Source organism: Xyrauchen texanus, chromosome 45 (genome assembly GCF_025860055.1).
Source record: "Xyrauchen texanus isolate HMW12.3.18 chromosome 45, RBS_HiC_50CHRs, whole genome shotgun sequence".
NCBI classification, from domain to species: Eukaryota; Metazoa; Chordata; class Actinopteri; order Cypriniformes; family Catostomidae; genus Xyrauchen; species Xyrauchen texanus.
In genome coordinates this window covers 7,270,221-7,289,317 of record NC_068320.1, presented here as the reverse complement: position 1 = coordinate 7,289,317, position 19,097 = coordinate 7,270,221, and the positions used below count along the sequence as shown (strand labels likewise).

Sequence of the window (19,097 nt, the reverse complement as noted above, 5' to 3'; positions counted from 1 at the left end):
AAGGAGAAGCAAAAATAGACAGGGTTGAGAGATGCAGAGGTTGAATTATTTACATTGAACTGAGACGGAACACTCTACTCTATCAGCCTATCACAAAACAGGATTTTTCTAAGCGTAAAGCTCTGCCCTATGAGTGAATACTAAGACACTATGGCCATGTTCACACAGCAGCAACATACGGTTGTAAGTCCTGTATTTTAATAGGGCTGCAACTAACGATTAGGGATGTGCACGAGTAGTCAAAGTAAGAATTCTATTCAAATTTCGCAAAGTTTTCCTTTGCTGGCCATATACAGAGAGATGCATATTAAATCCTGAACACACAAACTAAAAATGGCAGTTGTAACAGAATGCACTGGGTGGCGCTGTTGAGTTTGGACACAAGTTGATCACATTTGTTGAGCAAACGGGTCTGTCAGTATTTTCAGATGGAACCCAAAAAAGCGGGTTATTGCGAGAATGTGGCTTACTTTGAGAAAGCTGGGTTCCCGTTTAAATGTACTGGATAAGCGGTGTACACTTTAATCTTGTATATGTGCAGCTCGTCAGAAAGCAGCGTCCCCGTAGGAAAGTAATCCCCGCGACGCTTCTGTAAACAACAAACATGCATCCGAGAAAGACTATGTGTTTATTCTCGTCCTGTATGTTAACTGCTTCAGTCTACTTCATTAGTGGTTTCTTTTTCTTCGCTTTGCGTGAGCTTAAATGCTTTCATTTTATTCTTTTTTTGTTTTCCCGCATTGCTTGTTTAAATAAAAAAATTATTTAAAAAAAAACACAGGACATGATATAAGCTTGTTTTGAATATAATTAGAAGCTTGTTTTTTTAATGGTGACAACCTTTATGACTAAAAAAATATTTTACAACATATCTTTCTCATTAATTTCAATAATAGAATATTCGAATATTAATTTTTTATGAGCTTAAATATTTGAATACCAAATTATTGATGAATGCCCATCCCTACTAACGATTCTTGGCAATTATTTCAACGATTAATCGACTATTGGGCAATTTTTACAACGATGAATCAGCTATTGGGCGATTATTACAACGACTAATCGACCATTGTGCAATTATTACAACGACTAATCGACTATTGCACAATTATTACAAAGACTAATCGACTATTGGGTAATTATTACAAGGACTAATCGACTATTGCGCAATTATTACAACGATTAATAGTCTATTGGGCAATTATTACAAAGACTAATCGACTACTGGGTAATTATTACAAAGACTAATCGACTATTGGGTAATTATTACAAAGACTAATCGACTATTGCGCAATTATTACAAAGACTAATCGACTACTGGGTAATTATTACAAGGACTAATCGACTATTGCGCAATTATTACAACGATTAATAGTCTATTGGGCAATTATTACAAAGACTAATCGACTACTGGGCAATTATTACAAAGACTAATCGACTATTGGGTAATTATTACAAAGACTAATCGGCTATTGGGTAATTATTACAACGACGAATCGACAGCTCTTAAAAGACAATTTAGCTTGTCCCTCGAGTTAAGAGGTTGACAAAAGCATCTTTTAAAAATACCTCTAAATGATTGTAGGAAAAACATACTTGGTTTATTTTCAGTAAAAAAAAATCAAAAATAGATAACATACATTTACCTGAGAAGCAAGATATTTAGACTTGTATTCAGTGAATATATCTTGAATATAAGTGTATTTTTTTTTCACTTGTTTAACTTCTGCCAATGCACTATAAACACACTTATATTCAATATAGCTCCTCAAGTAAATGTACCTTGTTTAAAAGGAGTTTTAGATATTTATATTGGGAAAACAAGACACCTTTTTGCATTGTATAATGGACTAAGACTACCCTCTCTCACCTTTTTGTTCACTCGATTTTGATCCCTTTTTTACTCACATAAACAAAATCTTTCTTCTTAATAAAGCTTTAACATAAGTTTTACCGAATTATTCACGATAAGATCTACACTTAGCTAGGTCACTCTTGTAAAAGAGATTTTAATTTCAATGAGTTTTTAGCCTGGTTACATAAAAGGAAAAGAAAAGAAAGAACTGCAACACACATATTATGATTTAATACATCACAAACCATCACATTATCATCTGAAGCTGCAGCAAGAGCGCATCAGCCAGGAGAAGTTTCAAGTTTGCGTCACTTCATGTGACTCATATAACGGGCTCTGACCGCAAAGAGAAATACCAGTTTTGGAGTTTGTGTTAATTTAAGCACATGACCCATATCTTTATCATTTGAACTTTAATAAAAGATGTATTAAAGATTTATCACCAGTGTTTTCTTTAAAGACGTTCTGCTAGTTTTGCTCCAGTGGAATGCCAGCTCTTCTTGATTTCAGCATAACACTTCTTCTGTATTTACTTATTTTGTACAATTCCCTCATATTAGGGATCAAGATCACCTTAAGCTGTTTGGAAAGCTTGGATTGTGTCTTGACTATGAGCTGTGTCTTCTTCTTCCCGCCTCTTTCAGCTGCAGTGTTCCTCTGCAACACTCTCGCACGTCATCATTAGAGTTCCATTTGATCTCGTGTTGTGTTTAATGAGATCAAATGACTATTCGACAACTAAAATTGTGGTTGTCAATTTCTTATTGTTAATGTTGTCGATAATGTGCTTAATTCGGTTGCATTCACACACATTGGTTATTTACGAAAGTGACAACCCCATTATAAAACCGAACTGATACCTGTTAACATTTAGCAGAAAGTTGTTAATCCCTTAACCTCAAATGACTATTCAACAATTGATTATTGTCGCTGTTGTCGATAATGCCAACTAAACATTTCTGCCCTAGTGCTTAATACAGTTGTGTTCATACACATGTCGGTTATTTACGAAAGTGACAACCGCATTCTAGAACCAAACTGACACCCGTTAACTTTTAGCGGGAGGTCGATAATCCCATGACAGACAAGACTCCCTACTACATTAAAGGTTCCAACAACTGGGATAGCACATCAAATAAGATCGAAAAAAATAAACTGTTCAGTCGCTAGGATGGGCTCTTGTATTCCCAACAAGTAACCCGTGAGCTTCTTTTACTGAAGAACCTACAAGACATCACGCTGATCTGAATGTTTTCATTATCGATCACACTCAGTTGTTTGGAGTCAGCAAGTGTGACGCTGGCTTTAATGAACTTAAAACTCTTTATTACTTAACTTTTACGTTCATGAATTTAAATTTGTGTGGCAGGTTTGCTCCTTGCATTCCTCACTGCTTTCTACAAATATTGAAAATTCTCTATTCCATTGAAGGGACCATTGGCAATATTAGCTGAAATAGCATGCACGAAATTCTTTAAAAAATGTATATCATCAAGGCACCTTTGGCAAACTCTGATTTGGGATGCAGTATAGGCTACTTCTAATCTTGCATACTAGGACGGATAGTATGCAGGTTTGTATGCAGTCCCTGACAGCAAGTAAGTGAAAATGACTAGAAACAAGTTTGGAACTGAAACAACATAGGCATTATCACTCGGTAATGTTCTGTGTGAAGCCAAGTGTTCTAGAAAAGGCTTATAAATCCATGCAAAAAACTACAGATAAAGGAAGAGGCAGAGAGATTAGTTAAAAACAATATGAAATACCTAATTGCTGTTAAATGATACAAACACACACACACACACACACACACACACACACTGTGAAATTACCTAATTTCACACTAGCTTAGAGATGTCAGACCATACTTCCTTAATAAAAACCCCCACGGAAAACATTTCTCTGTGTAACTGTGGGCTGAATCTAGCACAGCTTGCATGGGGACTTGTATGGCTGTATAAATTATGGCTTAGATTGATCAATAAAGTTTCACATCATTTTGAAATTCCAAGCAGACAGAACAATGCAAAACCGCCTTCTGTTTCGATGATTCAGGATCGATGTTACACAATAGTGTATGCATTGTGGAGCAGTTGCACAGACATAAATGCAGAAAAAATAAAAATAAAATATATATATATATATATATATATATATACTCATTTTCAGCATACACACCCGCAAACCTGCCACTGGCACGATGGCGAGAGGGCGACACCAGCTCCTTAACAATCTGCAGCACCTGCATGATCAGATGGGGGCGGAACCAAGGTGTGTATTAAAGGCGTGACTGGGGGCAGAGCCAGAATAAGGCAAAGCCTGAAGAGCCTCATTCTTGCCATACAAGCAAAAATATTACTGAAAAGATGATCATGTCTCTGAAATAGGATCCAAAAAAGTCTCAAACTAGACTTGGCAATTGTCTCTTCTCTTATCCAGCCATTTTCAATTTCGTCCGTTCATTTTATGTGCAGAAAACAGCATTCAGTGGTAGCTTTGGTCCACAAGACCAATTAAACCAATTACTAATTTATAAGACATAAATTAATGACATATTAGATTATTCAGCAACCGAAATGCAATTGTTGTCTCCAGACATTCATCGGCAGTTCATAAACCCTGTTCCATTCAAAAGAAGCACCAAGGGTTAAAACAGCATTGCATCCAGTAGAGATATCCTGCAGAATTTGCTTTCGGAAGGTCCCAGCAGTCCAAACACAAGGGTCCATATCTCTTTCCTTCAGAGCTTACATCTTCACACACAAACATTCTCCTCTTACAATTAGAGACGAGCTCTCACAGTTCTTCCCTCTTGTTTATTTCAGATACACACAGTCCTGTATCTCTCCTGTAACCACAATGTGTGTGTCTTGTGAGAGAGACCATCTGAAAAAGTGTCTACACTTCTCTGTCTCTCTCTCTCTTTCTGTTCCTAGCATCCAAATCAATTCAGCCAGGGTGAGCTGTATAACACAGCTCTACTCCTTTCTCCCTCTCTCTCGTTTATTCTTCACAGACCAGCTCTGACACACATTCCAGCTTTAAATTAGAGAGCGTTTGTTACAACAGCTCACTCCCTCAACTCTCTCTCTCCCTCATTTCTCTCTGTTTCTCCTTGTTTAGGACTTGATGTGAATATGTAAATGCTGGTCTAATTTACAGGATATCCCACACTCAGGATTGTAAATGTGGCTGTCAGGGAATTGTAAGGAATTAAAAAATTCTGTTTCCAATTTGAATTAGACTGCGGCCACATTAACACTAACACATTTTTAGTTAAAAAGGTATTGGTTTTGCTACGTTTACGCCTCTCATCAAAACTGGACCAGGGTTTTCCTCACACAGAAAAAGGAGACTTTCAAAAATGCTCTCATTCACCACATAATTTGGAAAACAATAGCCGTGTTTTCACAAGCAGGCCAAATGAGGGCGTGCCAGGGCCAGTTGCGTTTCCACTGTTACTTCTGGGGCTTCATCATGACTCCTCGGGGCTTCCTTGGGGCCAACGGCCAGGTGCTATTGACCGGCCAATTACCCTTCGAACAAAGAAGGCCAATTGGGGGTTAAGGAAGGGTCAATGTCAAATGCGGCATTTCGATGAGTCAGGTCAGAGGGTCAGCACAAAGATACTTCTTAATTTTTCATATCTAGCTACCAGCTTCCTTCAAAAGATCAATGGAGAATGAAGAATCATCAGTCCTGGTCAGCAAACAAAATCAGGGCTCTTCTGAATATTTTGGCTGATGAAAATGTGCAACGTCAGCTTGATGGTGTCTGCCGAAACGAAGACATGATTAAGCATATTGTCGATGAACTAGAAAGTTTTATTCAGCGCAAAATGATACAGGTTCAGAAAAATAAATAAAAATAGGCCACAGTACAAATAAAGGGCATTTTAAGGGCGGATTATAGGGCAACGCTGCGGGGCTACTGGCCCGATGGTGGGAATGCAGATCGATTTTGGTCTCACTGCTCGAGGTCCAAGGCTATCGGTCCTGGGTGAACAGCTCGCAATTTTGGAAAATTGGCTAATGATGTCAAGAAACGGAAAATTTAGTTTTCAACTGAAAACGTATAGTGTGGACATGGCACCTTTATGATGATATGAACAATTATTTGAGTAATTTTGAGGGAAAAATAATGAGCGAGAACAACATAGTCTCATGACAACTCATACAGTATATAATTCGTACGAGATGACAAAATTGTAAGATATTCCAAATCTAAATGTTTTCTTCCTTCTGTGGTGCACATACATTTTATTTTTTTGATTGTGTAAAGGGTTAAAAAAAATTAAACATAATAAAGTTGCTTTGGGTTTGTTTACTTTTCTCCATTGGAGTAAAAGTCATAATCTTTTACAATTTTATTTGTGTACACTCACAATAACAACAAAACCTTGTTCTTTTGTAAACTAAAGAAAATAAAAAGAATGAGCTGTAAGCAGTCTCTGGATTCACGAGCATATTTCAGAAACGAGTCACAAAAATGAACTGAAACTCCACGAATACTTATCACACAAACATAAAACATATGTCTAAAGAAAGCTTAAAATGTCTACTTTAAAATAAAACAATTCAAATTTAAAACAAATATTCTCCTGCAATGCAATCTGTATGAATCAAAGCGATGTACACTTTATCCTGGCTCAGCTAATTATCTCTAATGTGATCACATCAGAGTGCGCTATTCATACGCTAATGTAATGAGACGATCAATGCAAATGGTAAATATCCTGACTGTGCCTTAAAAACAAAGTCATTCACTTTTCTGCGCATTTGAAATATCGCAAGATACACCGGTGAGGAAACTCCTGTATAGTTACGAAGAGTTCACATTTTCCTCAGAAGAAGGAAATGTCCGATGAACATTTGCATTTTGAAGAGAGACTTGATCCAGACGAGGATACAATTTCGGATGAGTAAGTCATTTAGTTTTCATTAGTTGACATGCTATTTTATATAAACATGTACATATTTTACTAGTGGGACTATTTCCAGACTTGCCAGCCAGGATTCGGAGTATTGACATTTGAAATATGTCCTAATAAGCAAGTTTTAGTTACATTTAAATGTTGTTTTAGCTAAAGCAGGTATTTAAATTGTATGCTGTATGATATAAATATGATATGTAATATGATATAAAAATAATATGATTGTATTTTAACTAGTGTTTATGCTGCCTCATTATCATCAACAAAGCTTGTGCTTGCAAATATGTGTTTAGGTTAAATGAGTAAAATGCACTTTAAATATGCCCATATTAGAAATCAGCAGCATCTTATAATGATTTCTGAAGGATCATGTGACACTGAAGACTGCAGTAATGAAGCTGAAAATTCAGCTTTAATCACAAACTGCATTTTACAATATATTCAAATAGAAAACTGTTCTTTTAAATTGTAAAAATAGTTCACAATATCACTGTTTTTACTGTATTTTGGATCAAATAAATGCAGTCTTGGTGAGCAGAAGAGACTTGTTTTAAATGGTAGTGTAGGTCTAAAATTAAGTGAAGTCTTTATACACTCACCTAAAGGATTATTAGGAACACCATACTAATACTGTGTTTGACCCCCTTTCACCTTCAGAACTGCCTTAATTCTACGTGGCATTGATTCAACAAGGTGCTGAAAGCATTCTTTAGAAATGTTGGCCCATATTGATAGGATAGCATCTTGCAGTTGATGGAGATTTGTGGGATGCACATCCAGGGCACGAAGCTCCCGTTCCACCACATCCCAAAGATGCTCTATTGGGTTGAGATCTGGTGACTGTGGGGGCCATTTTAGTACAGTGAACTCACTGTTATGTTCAAGAAACCAATTTGAAATGATTCGAGCTTTGTGACATGGTGCATTATCCTGCTGGAAGTAGCCATCAGAGAATGGGTACATGGTGGCCATAAAGGGATGGACATGGTCAGAAACAATGCTCAGGTGGGCCGTGGCATTTAAACGATGCCCAATTGGCACTAAGGGGCCTAAAGTGTGCCAAGAAAACATCCCCCACACCATTACACCACCACCACCAGCCTGCACAGTGGTAACAAGGCATGATGTTCTCATTCTGTTTACGCCAAATTCTGACTCTACCATCTGAATGTCTCAACAGAAATCGAGACTCATCAGACCAGGCAACATTTTTCCAGTCTTTAACTGTCCAATTTTGGTGAGCTCTTGCAAATTGTAGCCTCTTTTTCATATTTGTAGTGGAGATGAGTGGTACCTGGTGGGGTCTTCTGCTGTTGTAGCCCATCCGCCTCAAGGTTGTGCATCTTGTGGCTTCACAAATGCTTTGCTGCATACCTCGGTTGTAACGAGTGGTTATTTCAGGCAAAGTTGCTCTTCTATCAGCTTGAATCAGTCGGCCCATTCTCCTCTGACCTCTAGCATCAACAAGGCATTTTCGCCCACAGGACTGCCGCATACTGGATATTTTTCCCTTTTCACACCATTCTTTGTAAACCCTAGAAATGGTTGTGCGTGAAAATCCCAGTAACTGAGCAGATTGTGAAATACTCAGACCGGCCCGTCTGGCACCAACAACCATGCCACACTCAAAATTGCTTAAATCACCTTTCTTTCCCATTCTGACATTCAGTTTGGAGTTCAGGAGATTGTCTTGACCAGGACCACACCCCTAAATGCATTGAAGCAACTGCCATGTGATTGGTTGATTAGATAATTGCATTAATGAGAAATTGAACAGGTGTTCCTAATAATCCTTTAGGTGAGTGTATAAAGAAAATGTATAGTCAGATTACTTTTAACTTAAAACTTGATTTTGATCATTAAGTCTCCTCACATTCATTCTCTTTCTGTCACATTCCTCATTGATAGGACCAGGGGAGGGTCTTTTGTCTGCTCAGGTTTGAAACACAAATATTCATGATAATTCACTCCTCCTCGCATATGACCTTTCTAACACTAAAAGTGTCTTACAAAAGTTCAATTACTATATTGTTTTGTATGAATGAGTGATCAGGATGGGTTTCACATCATTTTGTAGCAGAAACTCTAGGCTACAAGATCCAGTTCTCAAAAGTCTTGTGGACAAATGTTTAGTATGTGTTATATGGCCTTATTTCAATGACTTACAAATTTAGTTTTTTCAAAAACCATGCATAAACGTTATTTTCTCAAAAATAGAAACATGTACACACATGTTCCTCACATATTATTTAGGGATGCACCGAAATTTCGGCCGCCGAAAATATTCGGCCGAAAATGGCACTTTCGGTTTTCAGCCGAAAGAGAAAAAAGGCCGAAAATATATACCTCTTCGCCCCGCCCCTCAGTGCTCAGATTTCAATCTGGATCGATGTAGCCCTTATCACAGCTGTTAGATAATTCCACAACGGCGCTACCAAACAAAGGCGATCATGTCAGGTGTGTGGAAATTCTTCAAAGTTTCTGATAAGGACATCAAATTTGCGATCTGCAGTGTTTATTCAGCAGAACTTTCAAGATATATATATATACAGAATACAGCAAGAGATTCTACAGGAAAATGTCACAACTAGCGCAGCTACACCACAACTTGAGACGTATTTATCTGTACTACGCCAGAAGCGACAATCCCCTTGACTACGGGCGCATAAACAAAGACCGCTTTCCTTTGCTTGCGCGGATTGCGCATAGGTATTTATCTGCCCAAGCACCAGCACAAAGAGTGAGAAACTGTTCAGTGCAGCATCTCATGTTCTTGATGAGCTTTCTGACAGGAGAGACTGTCAGAAAGTTTAGCAACTTTTGTTCTTGAAGAGAAACCTGTCACTTGTAGTTAAATAGAAAGCGGTCCAATATGATGTGTATAGCAATTACATTACACTTGTTCTTCACTTGAGGATACATCTGTCGTTTACTGTTGAGGTTGGATTTAGTTCAATTACTGCTGTTTTGCACAATCATTTTCACTTAAAGTGTACATACGTTTACATAAACAGAATAGAGCACTGATCTATATATATAATTATATATTATAGTTTTATATAGATCTGTGGAATAGAGGCCCTCTGCCATTCTGTGTTCTGCCTGTTGTTTTAATTAAAATTACTGTTGCATATTTAAACTTTTTAAAAGATGCTAGCTAAGTTCATTACTTGACTGTTGTTGTGCATATAATAGTTTTCTAAAACTTTACATTATTTGGATAATTGTTAATAAAATCTGTAAAATTAGATTTTTACAGAACTGAAAGAAGAAGAATATTTAATATAGTTTTAATATATTTTTTGTCCAATTTTGTTGTGCTACTTTCAATAAAAGTGTGATTTATTTTATTGGTTTGTAGTTTTTCAATTCAGATTAATTAAATTCATGAAATTAATGAAAAAGTATCAAATTAATACAATTATACACAACATTTTTTTTTTTTTTAAATAGGTAAAAATTTCGGTTTCGGTTTTCGGCCAAGTGCATCCTGGATTTTCGGTTTCGGTTTCGGCCCAGAATTTTCATTTCGGTGCATCCCTAATATTATTGTAGCCCAGTTTGTGCTGAATACAGTGTTATCAGACTTTAGCCATTAATGTGTTTTTAAGCAACTGAAAAAAGCACAAATGTTAAGGAATGTCAAAACTTCGCCAGGGCCCAAAACACTCTCAGACCCCAGAGGGTTAAAGCTTTTTTTGAATATCCAAACCCTTCTAGATTTCCAAGTTCCAACCCCAACAGACAGACAGATAGATAGCATGAGAGAGAGAGTGGTTTAAGGGGTGTGTAATTTTGTGTTGTTATCATAAATGAGGCTTCTCATAATTCATTCTAATATTTCCCATTCACATAGTCACTTCTGAAACACACCAGAAAACAGGCTATAAAGTGAGAAGAAAAAAATATAAACATGCACATGTGTGAGGAAAAAGTTGTAAACACCTCAGTCTTTCATTGTTAATCACACAGAGACACTCAAACACACACCCATAGTAACTTGCAATGCAATGATCATAAACCGCACCACACCTGCAGTTAGGTGAAATACACTCGTGCACATACAATTTTTAGTTCTTGTCATAGCTTTAGGCTTTTGGCAGAAATGTCTTTTAAAATTATTCAATATTTAATCATGCTATATTAATGATTTTTTTTGTCCGTTTTACTGATTAAAATGGCATATCATTTTAGTCAACTAAAATAATCTTTAAGTTGATGATGGTACAAAATGACATGACAATGTGTGTCAAACTGTAACAAACCAAACTTTAATCAACTATTAAAACATATATATATATATATATATATATATATATATATATATATATATATATTCGGATAGGCTAACTGGCTAACTGAAGTCAACTGGAGACGTAACTGTGGATGCATTTTAAGGCCTACCTTCAAACTCAGTGCCTCTTTGCTTGACATAATGGGACAATCTAAAGAAATCACTAGTGCACTTCACAAAATATATTGAAGCAACATCTCAAGACATCCACCAGGAAGTTAAAATGCAGCCTCAAATGGGTCTTCCAAATGGACAATGACCCCAAGTGTACCTCCAAATTTGTCTTAAGGACAACAAAGTAAATGTTAAATGGTCTGCACTTATACAGCGCTTGTTTTAACCCATTCTCACACACACACACACACACACACACACACACACACACACACTCATACACCAATGGCGGCAGAGCTGAAATGCAAGGACACTTCGGCATGGGAAGTCGCATGGGCCGGGAATCGCCAACCCTGCGATTAGCAGCCAACCCGCTCTACCACCTGAGCCACAGACACCCCTTTTCAAGGTATTGGAGTGGCCATCACAAAGCCTTGACCTCAGTACGTTAGAAAATCTGTGGGCAGAATTGAAAAAGCATGTGCGAGCAAGGAGGCCTAAAAACCTAACTCAGTTACACCAGTTCTGTCTGGAGGAATGAGCCAAAATTTCATCAACTTATTGTGAGAAGCTTGTGGAAGCTACCAAAAAAGTTTGACTCAAGTTAAACAATTTAAAGGCAATGCTATCAAATACTAACAAAGGTTATGTAAACTTCTGACCCACTGCGAATGTGATGAAACAATAAAGGCTGAAATAAATCATTCTCTCTACTATTATCCTGACATTTCATTTTTTTTTAATAAAGAAGTGATCCTAACTGACCTAAGACAGGGAAAGTTTTCAACGATTAAATGTCAGGAATTGTGAAAAACTGAGTTTAAATGTATTTGGCTAAGGTGTGTGTAAACTTCTGACTTCAACTGTATATCTAATATATTTTTATATAAACAGATGTTTATCTAGATGCTTCTTCTTCTGTTTGTATCTTAAACTGTTAATATCTTGCAGTATTATTTTTTTGTCATCATATTTTTGTCAACCATATGCTTTAATAAAATCATTCAGTAATCATCAAGATGTGCCTTTTTCATCTCATATTCATTATCGTTGACGGAATTAAACAACTCCTTATCAACTAACATTTTCCTCATTGATTTTATTGATGAGATTAACACTGTGCACATATAAATTATCACACACATCTCTAAGCATGCTATTCATCCACTTTTACCTCTCACAGAGCCTTATCTTGCTCAAGGACAGGGTGTTTTCAAGATATGTGTGTGTGTGTGTGTATGTGTATGTGTTGCACAGATACCGGTATCCGGCGGCATGTACACTGCTGTAATCAATCTCTCATAATGGGCTCAATTGGAACTTATACTACCTCCCAGAAATGTGCTAAAAGTGTCAAAAACCAACAGCACCAGAGACACTATTATGGCAAGATTACATCAGTGTTACATCATCACTGCTCACCACAAAATAACACTAGTAAACAATAGCTGTGGCCCAAATGACACACTACACACTATGCACTTACAATATACACTATGCTCTCAGCCATGAAATGCATGAATTTTCAAGGGGTAGTAAAGTGCAAAATGAAACACTTACAGCGTTTAACAGCTGATGGAAGTGACATTTAAAATGCATGCAATTTGTTGCCGCTAGATTTAGCTTGTTAGCTAACCTCAGTTCAACACTTGTCTCTCAAACAACGTACATACAGCTTGGGGTGATGAGAATGCATTCAATGTGCATTCGTAAGGTGCTGTCTTCACTGAAGTTTCACTTGTTGCTACATTCTCCATTATTTATGATTGCTTTGTCAGACCAGCAATGCAGCAGGTAACTTTGCACCTTTCTTCTATGTATGAAAAGCCGCGATCGCTGAGTGCATGAAGTGTCCAACATTCCATTCTGTTTTGAAGGTAGATATCATCTGGGTACTCATAATACACTTCTTTTTGTTGCATTTTCAGTCTTAAAATACCAGTCACACAACTTATTCTTCAAAATGACACAGAAAAGTGCAGTAGTGCACGGTTTGGAATGCACCTCATGACTTAATATGACTAGATTTAACCACAGCTATCATGGGACTGTAGCTAAATTACTGGACAATCCTCAGCAAACAAAACTGCAGTGAAACTTCCGCATTACCACAACTTTAAATAATACCTTTGAAAGGCTCCTGACGTGTTCTGTAAAGTAACTGTAACCTGCACTTTCACAGAACACTGAAAGTTAAACTTGAGCAATTAAGGAGAAGGAAAGACAGACAGACAGATATTCAAGGGTTAAAGCTTTAGTATCTGTCAGGTCAAGTAAAAACTTTTATTTTTGGTGTTCCTGGTCATTTTCTGTTGTAAAAAAGGTTTTCTTCCTCTACTCTTGAGTTTCCATTACACCACAGACAACTGGTCAGAAAACACTCTCTTGCATGCACGCACGCATGTGCACACACACACACACAAATCAATCTGTGGCTGTCAGTCACTGTGGTCTTATGAGAAATTGATGGCTTCGACCCTAAAAACAATGCATTGGTCCTTATCTGAGCTTTGAGGGCTCTTGTACTGGTCTAGGTATATGTATTTGGGTGTCTGGTATTGGTCTGTATCTCGGTTTTAGGGTATCTGGTATTGGTCTTAAAGTGTCTGGTACTGGTTTGTTACTGGCCTTCAAGGGGTCTGGTGTTGGTCTGGTTTGGGTCTTAGTGTGTCTTGTATTAGTCTGGGTTTTAGGGATCTGGAATTAGTCTTGGGGTGTCTGATATATTAGTCTGTAACTGGGCTTCGAGGGGTCTGATGTTGGTCTGGTTATGGGTAATAGTGGGGTCTAGTATTGGTCTTTATCTAAGCTTCTGGGTCTGGGTGTTAGGGTGTCTGGTATTGGTCTGTATCTGGGCATTGAGGGGTCTGGTATTGGTCTGGGTCAAAGGGTCTAGAATTGGTCTGGGAATGAGTCTTAAGAGTGTTTGAAATTCATATGTTTCTGGGCTTCGAGGGGTCTGGAATTGGTTTGGGTATGGGTCTTATGGTGTCTGGTTTTGGTCCATCTCTGTACCATGAAGAGTCTTTGCATCATAAGTGATCCAGTATTAGTATTAATCTAAACTTTGAGGGGTCTGATATTGGTCTGGATATGGATCTTAGGGTGTCTAGTATTGGTCTGGGTATGGGTCTTAGATTATTTGGTATTGGTCCCTTTCTGGGCTTCAAGTGGTCTGGTATTGGTCAGGGTATGGGTCTCATGGGGTCTGGTCCTAGCTTGTATATGTGCCTTGCAGGGTCTGGTAGTGGTCTTGGTTTTAGGTGGTCTAGTCTTGGCTCCCACTCTGTTATTGGGTAATAATAATCTCCAGGTGCTGATTCTGTGTCAGTTGGATCTGATCAATGTGGACAGTGCAGAACTGAAATCGGCATTTCAACTGTCAGATCTGTGGTCTAAACCCTCAGCATGGCACACATGTAACAAGGGTGTTGGAGTGTTAATGTGATGGCAGTATTAGAGTAGAGGCTGGTATGTGTTAAACTGCATGATTCAGCTGAGCTTTAATAATGCATGCTGGAGCGTGGATTAATTGGATTCAGATATGCAGAGGCACATTGAAATCTCACAGCACTGCACTGTGATCAGTGTGTGAAAGATGATGTTCATAATGTGCTTTTCAAAATGCTCAGCATGGATTTCCCCTATTTTATTCACTGGACAAATGCCAGAGAGAAAGTCAGAAAAGGGACAGTGGATTGGGAAAACAATGTCTTGTTTGCCACTCTCTCATCCTCAGTGTTAAGTTTACATTCATTTCGACTACTTGTTTTAAAAACCACATAAAATCTAAATTGGAGTTTTGTGGCTTTAATCCATCTATATGCTAGTGTACTCCTAAAGTCCTGCTCGTGAGCAATTGCACATTTTTGTCCAATAAAATGCTCTGTTGATTAAGAATGTCCCTCTTTCTAATACCACCTGCCATAAACAAGTGGTAGCAAGTAGCAAATCATGGTTTTGTCATGTACTCTGATGCAAACAATAAGATATTGGATATTTAGAAAAGACAAGCCCTTCGATAGGTCTTGCCCCAACTTCAGAGGAAATATGTTAACACAGAAAATAAAATTGTTTTCGTCGACGAATACTTATTTAAAGGTTAAATTGCTATCATGTAACTAAGAAACTTTGTGTAAGCCTCTGTTGAGGACTGTGTATGTCAGTTACCACCAAATACCATTTCTGACGCAGGAAAAACCAAGGCCTGCCAATAAGGAAGTGCAAACACTTTTGGGCATGCAATAACTAACTACATATAAAAGGGGAATTTATGTGAGCAGCGATCACTTCACAGTCATGCACCTATGAGTTTGTGTGTGTGCACTACTGAGTCACACAAATACGCTTGAACCTTACTAATGCAGAAAAATAAGACGACACACTCTCAAACATTGTGAACAAGAAGTCATCTGCTGTTAAGTCTACTAAGTCTATGTACTCACTATCTGATAAACATGTACAAAACTACCATTGTCACATTCCAAGGTAACTTGCTAGTGTACAATCTGGGCAGTTTCAATCTATGTGTGTGTGTGTGTGTGTGTGTGTGCAGGTGCGCGCAAACCATAAGGGCACAGGATTCATTTCCTCAAGTTCCACTGTTTACTGTGAAATGTAATCACATTCCTGAGTGACTTCCTTCCTGTGATCATCCATCTAGTTAGCTGAGCAAACACACCAACACATTTAACATCAAACCATGGGCATCTGGGTTAAAGTCACGTGACATGCAATACAGCATGTTACTTTAATAACAGAGCTTTGGGTGGCTCAATGTCAGTTTAAGACAGATTTATGAGTGATGTTTGCCAAGGCAGGCTTGCCAGCTACTACTGTTTACACTTATGGTGCGTTTACGTCATGTCGAATTACTGTAATTACAACAACTTGTATATTCTACTGGGAGGGAGCTACTCACATCCTGGCAACACATAGAGCTAAAACGGCTTTGTTGTTGATAACAGCAAAATGTTTATCACTATATTAATTCATAAATTAACTTCTATATGTTCCTGCAAAATATTATGAAAATGCATCAAATGTATCAATGGCATAATAAAGTGGCATATCAAACAAAAATATTTGTTTACTACCTTGAAGTGTGGAGGCCGTGTAATATTCAGTGTATCTGCAGGTTCGAAGGAATTCAATTTAAGACTTTTTAAGGTCAAATGAAAGTCAAATGTAAGACCACATTAAATAATTAATTAGCAGGTAAATACAAACCCACTGGGGCTACGTGGATGTCTCTGAAAATGTTTTTTTTTTTTAATATATATTCTAGAGTTCTATATTATAGAGTTTTAATGTTGTATTAACTTATTTAAAAAAAAGAAAATGCATAAATGCACCATAATTCATGAATGCATGTAGCCTAAAGTAAGTAGCCTATATTGTGACCTTTCACTTTAGTCACTTGCTTTCCAGCAAGATGTGACGCAATAGACCGATCCTTTGGTAACGTCATCGTTTACGTCAAACTCGGAACTGGAGGCAAAAACCGAGTGCAAAAAGTTACCTTTCATCAGATTACGTTGTTGAAAAATTATTTCGAGGGCTCTCGTTGACTGCTGTGGCTAAAGCCATCAACAGAGCTGACTGGACTGAGATCATTTCAACTCACAACTATCATGATTACATGTTTGTTATTAACTCATAGCATTATAGTAATTGTATCGCTAAGAATACGTTTGTATTTATGATGGTTTTGTGTCATAATTTCATTACATCATCTAATCTGTCGAATCTAATGCAGCCTTCATGTTCCTACTTCCCATTTCTGAAGTGGGACTTAAAACAGATTATATACAAAAATTTTAATATAGATAATATATTTTCATATTATGTATATTATTAATATTATAATATTTCTATAATTATATTATTATTCTTTTGTATATTATAATTTACATTATATATTTTTTAATTGACTGATTCAGATGGCAGAGAAAATACCTGTATATGTCAGATCTAGAGAGATGGAGATGAGAGATGTAACAGGAGTAACTCTGCAGCAGAGTAGTTCTGTTAGCATTACAATTCTTGTCAAAGGTGATGTAAAATAAAGAAGCGCCACGATTCGAATGGCATCAAACAACCACTCCAACCTCGTGTGCTTGCAAATTGCAAAGTTGACAGCTTTGTCGATTATGGTAAATGGTCTGCACTTACATAGCGCAAAGAGCTTTACACTGTGAATCGTTCACCCTTTCACACTCACACACCAATGATGGCAGAGCTGCCATGCAAAGCACTAGCCTGCCATTGGGAGCAACTTGGGGTTCAGTGTCTTGCCCAAGGACTTGCATGTGGAGTCCTGTGGGCCGGGAATCGAACCACCAACCCTGTGATTAGTGGCCAACACACTCTACCATCTGAACCTCAGCCACCCCCGATTATAAGCAGGAGTGATAACGTTAGCGCATCGCTCACTTACAGAGATGCAGAATAACGCCATTTGCATTTCGGATTAATGGGTTTATGAAGGTTTATACATGTGTAACATTGAAAATTCAGTAAATAAGTTTTTGTAATCACGAGTTCTACAAAGACGTAAAAGATTTTTACAAGTCAGAATCTTGTAATTATGGTAATTCCGACATGACGTGAATGCACCACTGGGGTTGGGGATGTAAGTAAAAGTATTCAACTTTGTCAAGTAAAAAGTATCGCACTGCTTGTGCTACAAACATGAACGATATCTAAAATTATGTGATTGTTGAGGAAAAGAATTGCTAGACTATTGCTACTCTAATCGATCAGACTTAAGTATTTTGTTTTTACGATAAAACACTCCATCTAGCAACACACTATAATTGTGGCGGCGAGTTTAGCACAGGCTAACACCACTCACACCACTCTTGGTGCGCAGAAATTAAAAAATGTAATATAACAACTCTTATTGTCTCAGTCCATTAGACCATTGACTCTCAACATCAGCTTTGTTACGAATGTCAAAAATGGAGCCAGCATTACGCAAATAAATGTTAATCTGAAGTTGTATGCAGACTAATCAATACTGTTTCAACAGAGCACACACAAAAAACATCATTATTAAAGCGGAGAATATTTTGAAACCGTAATAAACTTTCCATTTGTTTTCTGTTAGTATTCTGAGCATTTGTGACTGCTTGATCTATAAAACCAATTTCCTGCATCACTGTACATCATCGCTCAGATCAAATATAAGCAGCGTCTAAACAATCACAGATTAAGAAAACAGTGGAGCTGAAAATGACACAGAAACGTTCTCTTTATTAATCCCCAGTTCTCTTCCATTTTTAGATTCATTGAAATCAGTCCGTCCTGTATGAGTCATCTTGCTCATTAGTGCTGCCACTCAATGGGGTACAAGCAGGGGGTAATGAGGGTAATTAGGGTAATGAGGGTAACACACACTTACACATAAACACTGTATCAAAACAACTCATGAGCAAGGTTAAACATTAGCCTTTATTGCATAGGGATGGTCACGATAGTCAACTAGTTATTCAATAACAGATTAGTGAGGTTAATTTGTTTATCTAGACTTATTTTGATATTTTTAGCAGTTGCGCTTTAATTAGCATGCTGAGAGTGTGCTGAGCTTTAGACACTTTGCACCTTCCCAGAAAAGTTGCGTCTTTAAATTCATCCCCTTTAAGAGCACTGTTGCTATATCCATAAACATTCAGATGGACGTCATTGGCCATTGCATCGTGACTCAAGCTTGTTTTTTTATAGAACTACACCATTAGTGTTGCGTTACTAAAGCGGCACGTAAATTAAAAATAACTTTTTTTAAATCGCAGAGACCCCCCCCCATTTGGTTCCATCATGATACACTTTGTCAACCATTTTTTTTTAATTTAAGGAAATGTTTAGTGTAAATGGTCCCCTAAAAATGCACCCGATCAGAG

General features: G+C 37.5%; 1 protein-coding gene across 3 annotated transcripts in view; it reads right to left on the bottom strand.

Moving 5' to 3' along the window:
• The window catches only part of usp6nl (USP6 N-terminal like), a 90,265-nt gene that overhangs the window by 53,978 nt on the left and 17,190 nt on the right, over positions 1–19,097 (bottom strand). Inside the window, exon 1 of one of the 3 annotated variants that reach the window (XM_052118467.1) lies at positions 4,034–4,855. The exons of the other annotated variants lie outside the window; for them this stretch is intronic. Within the exon in view, the coding sequence (XP_051974427.1) occupies positions 4,034–4,103 (70 nt within the window). The 5' untranslated portion in view covers positions 4,104–4,855. Of the gene's footprint in view, positions 1–4,033; positions 4,856–19,097 lie in introns of those variants that run through there. 3 annotated transcript variants of the gene reach the window in all.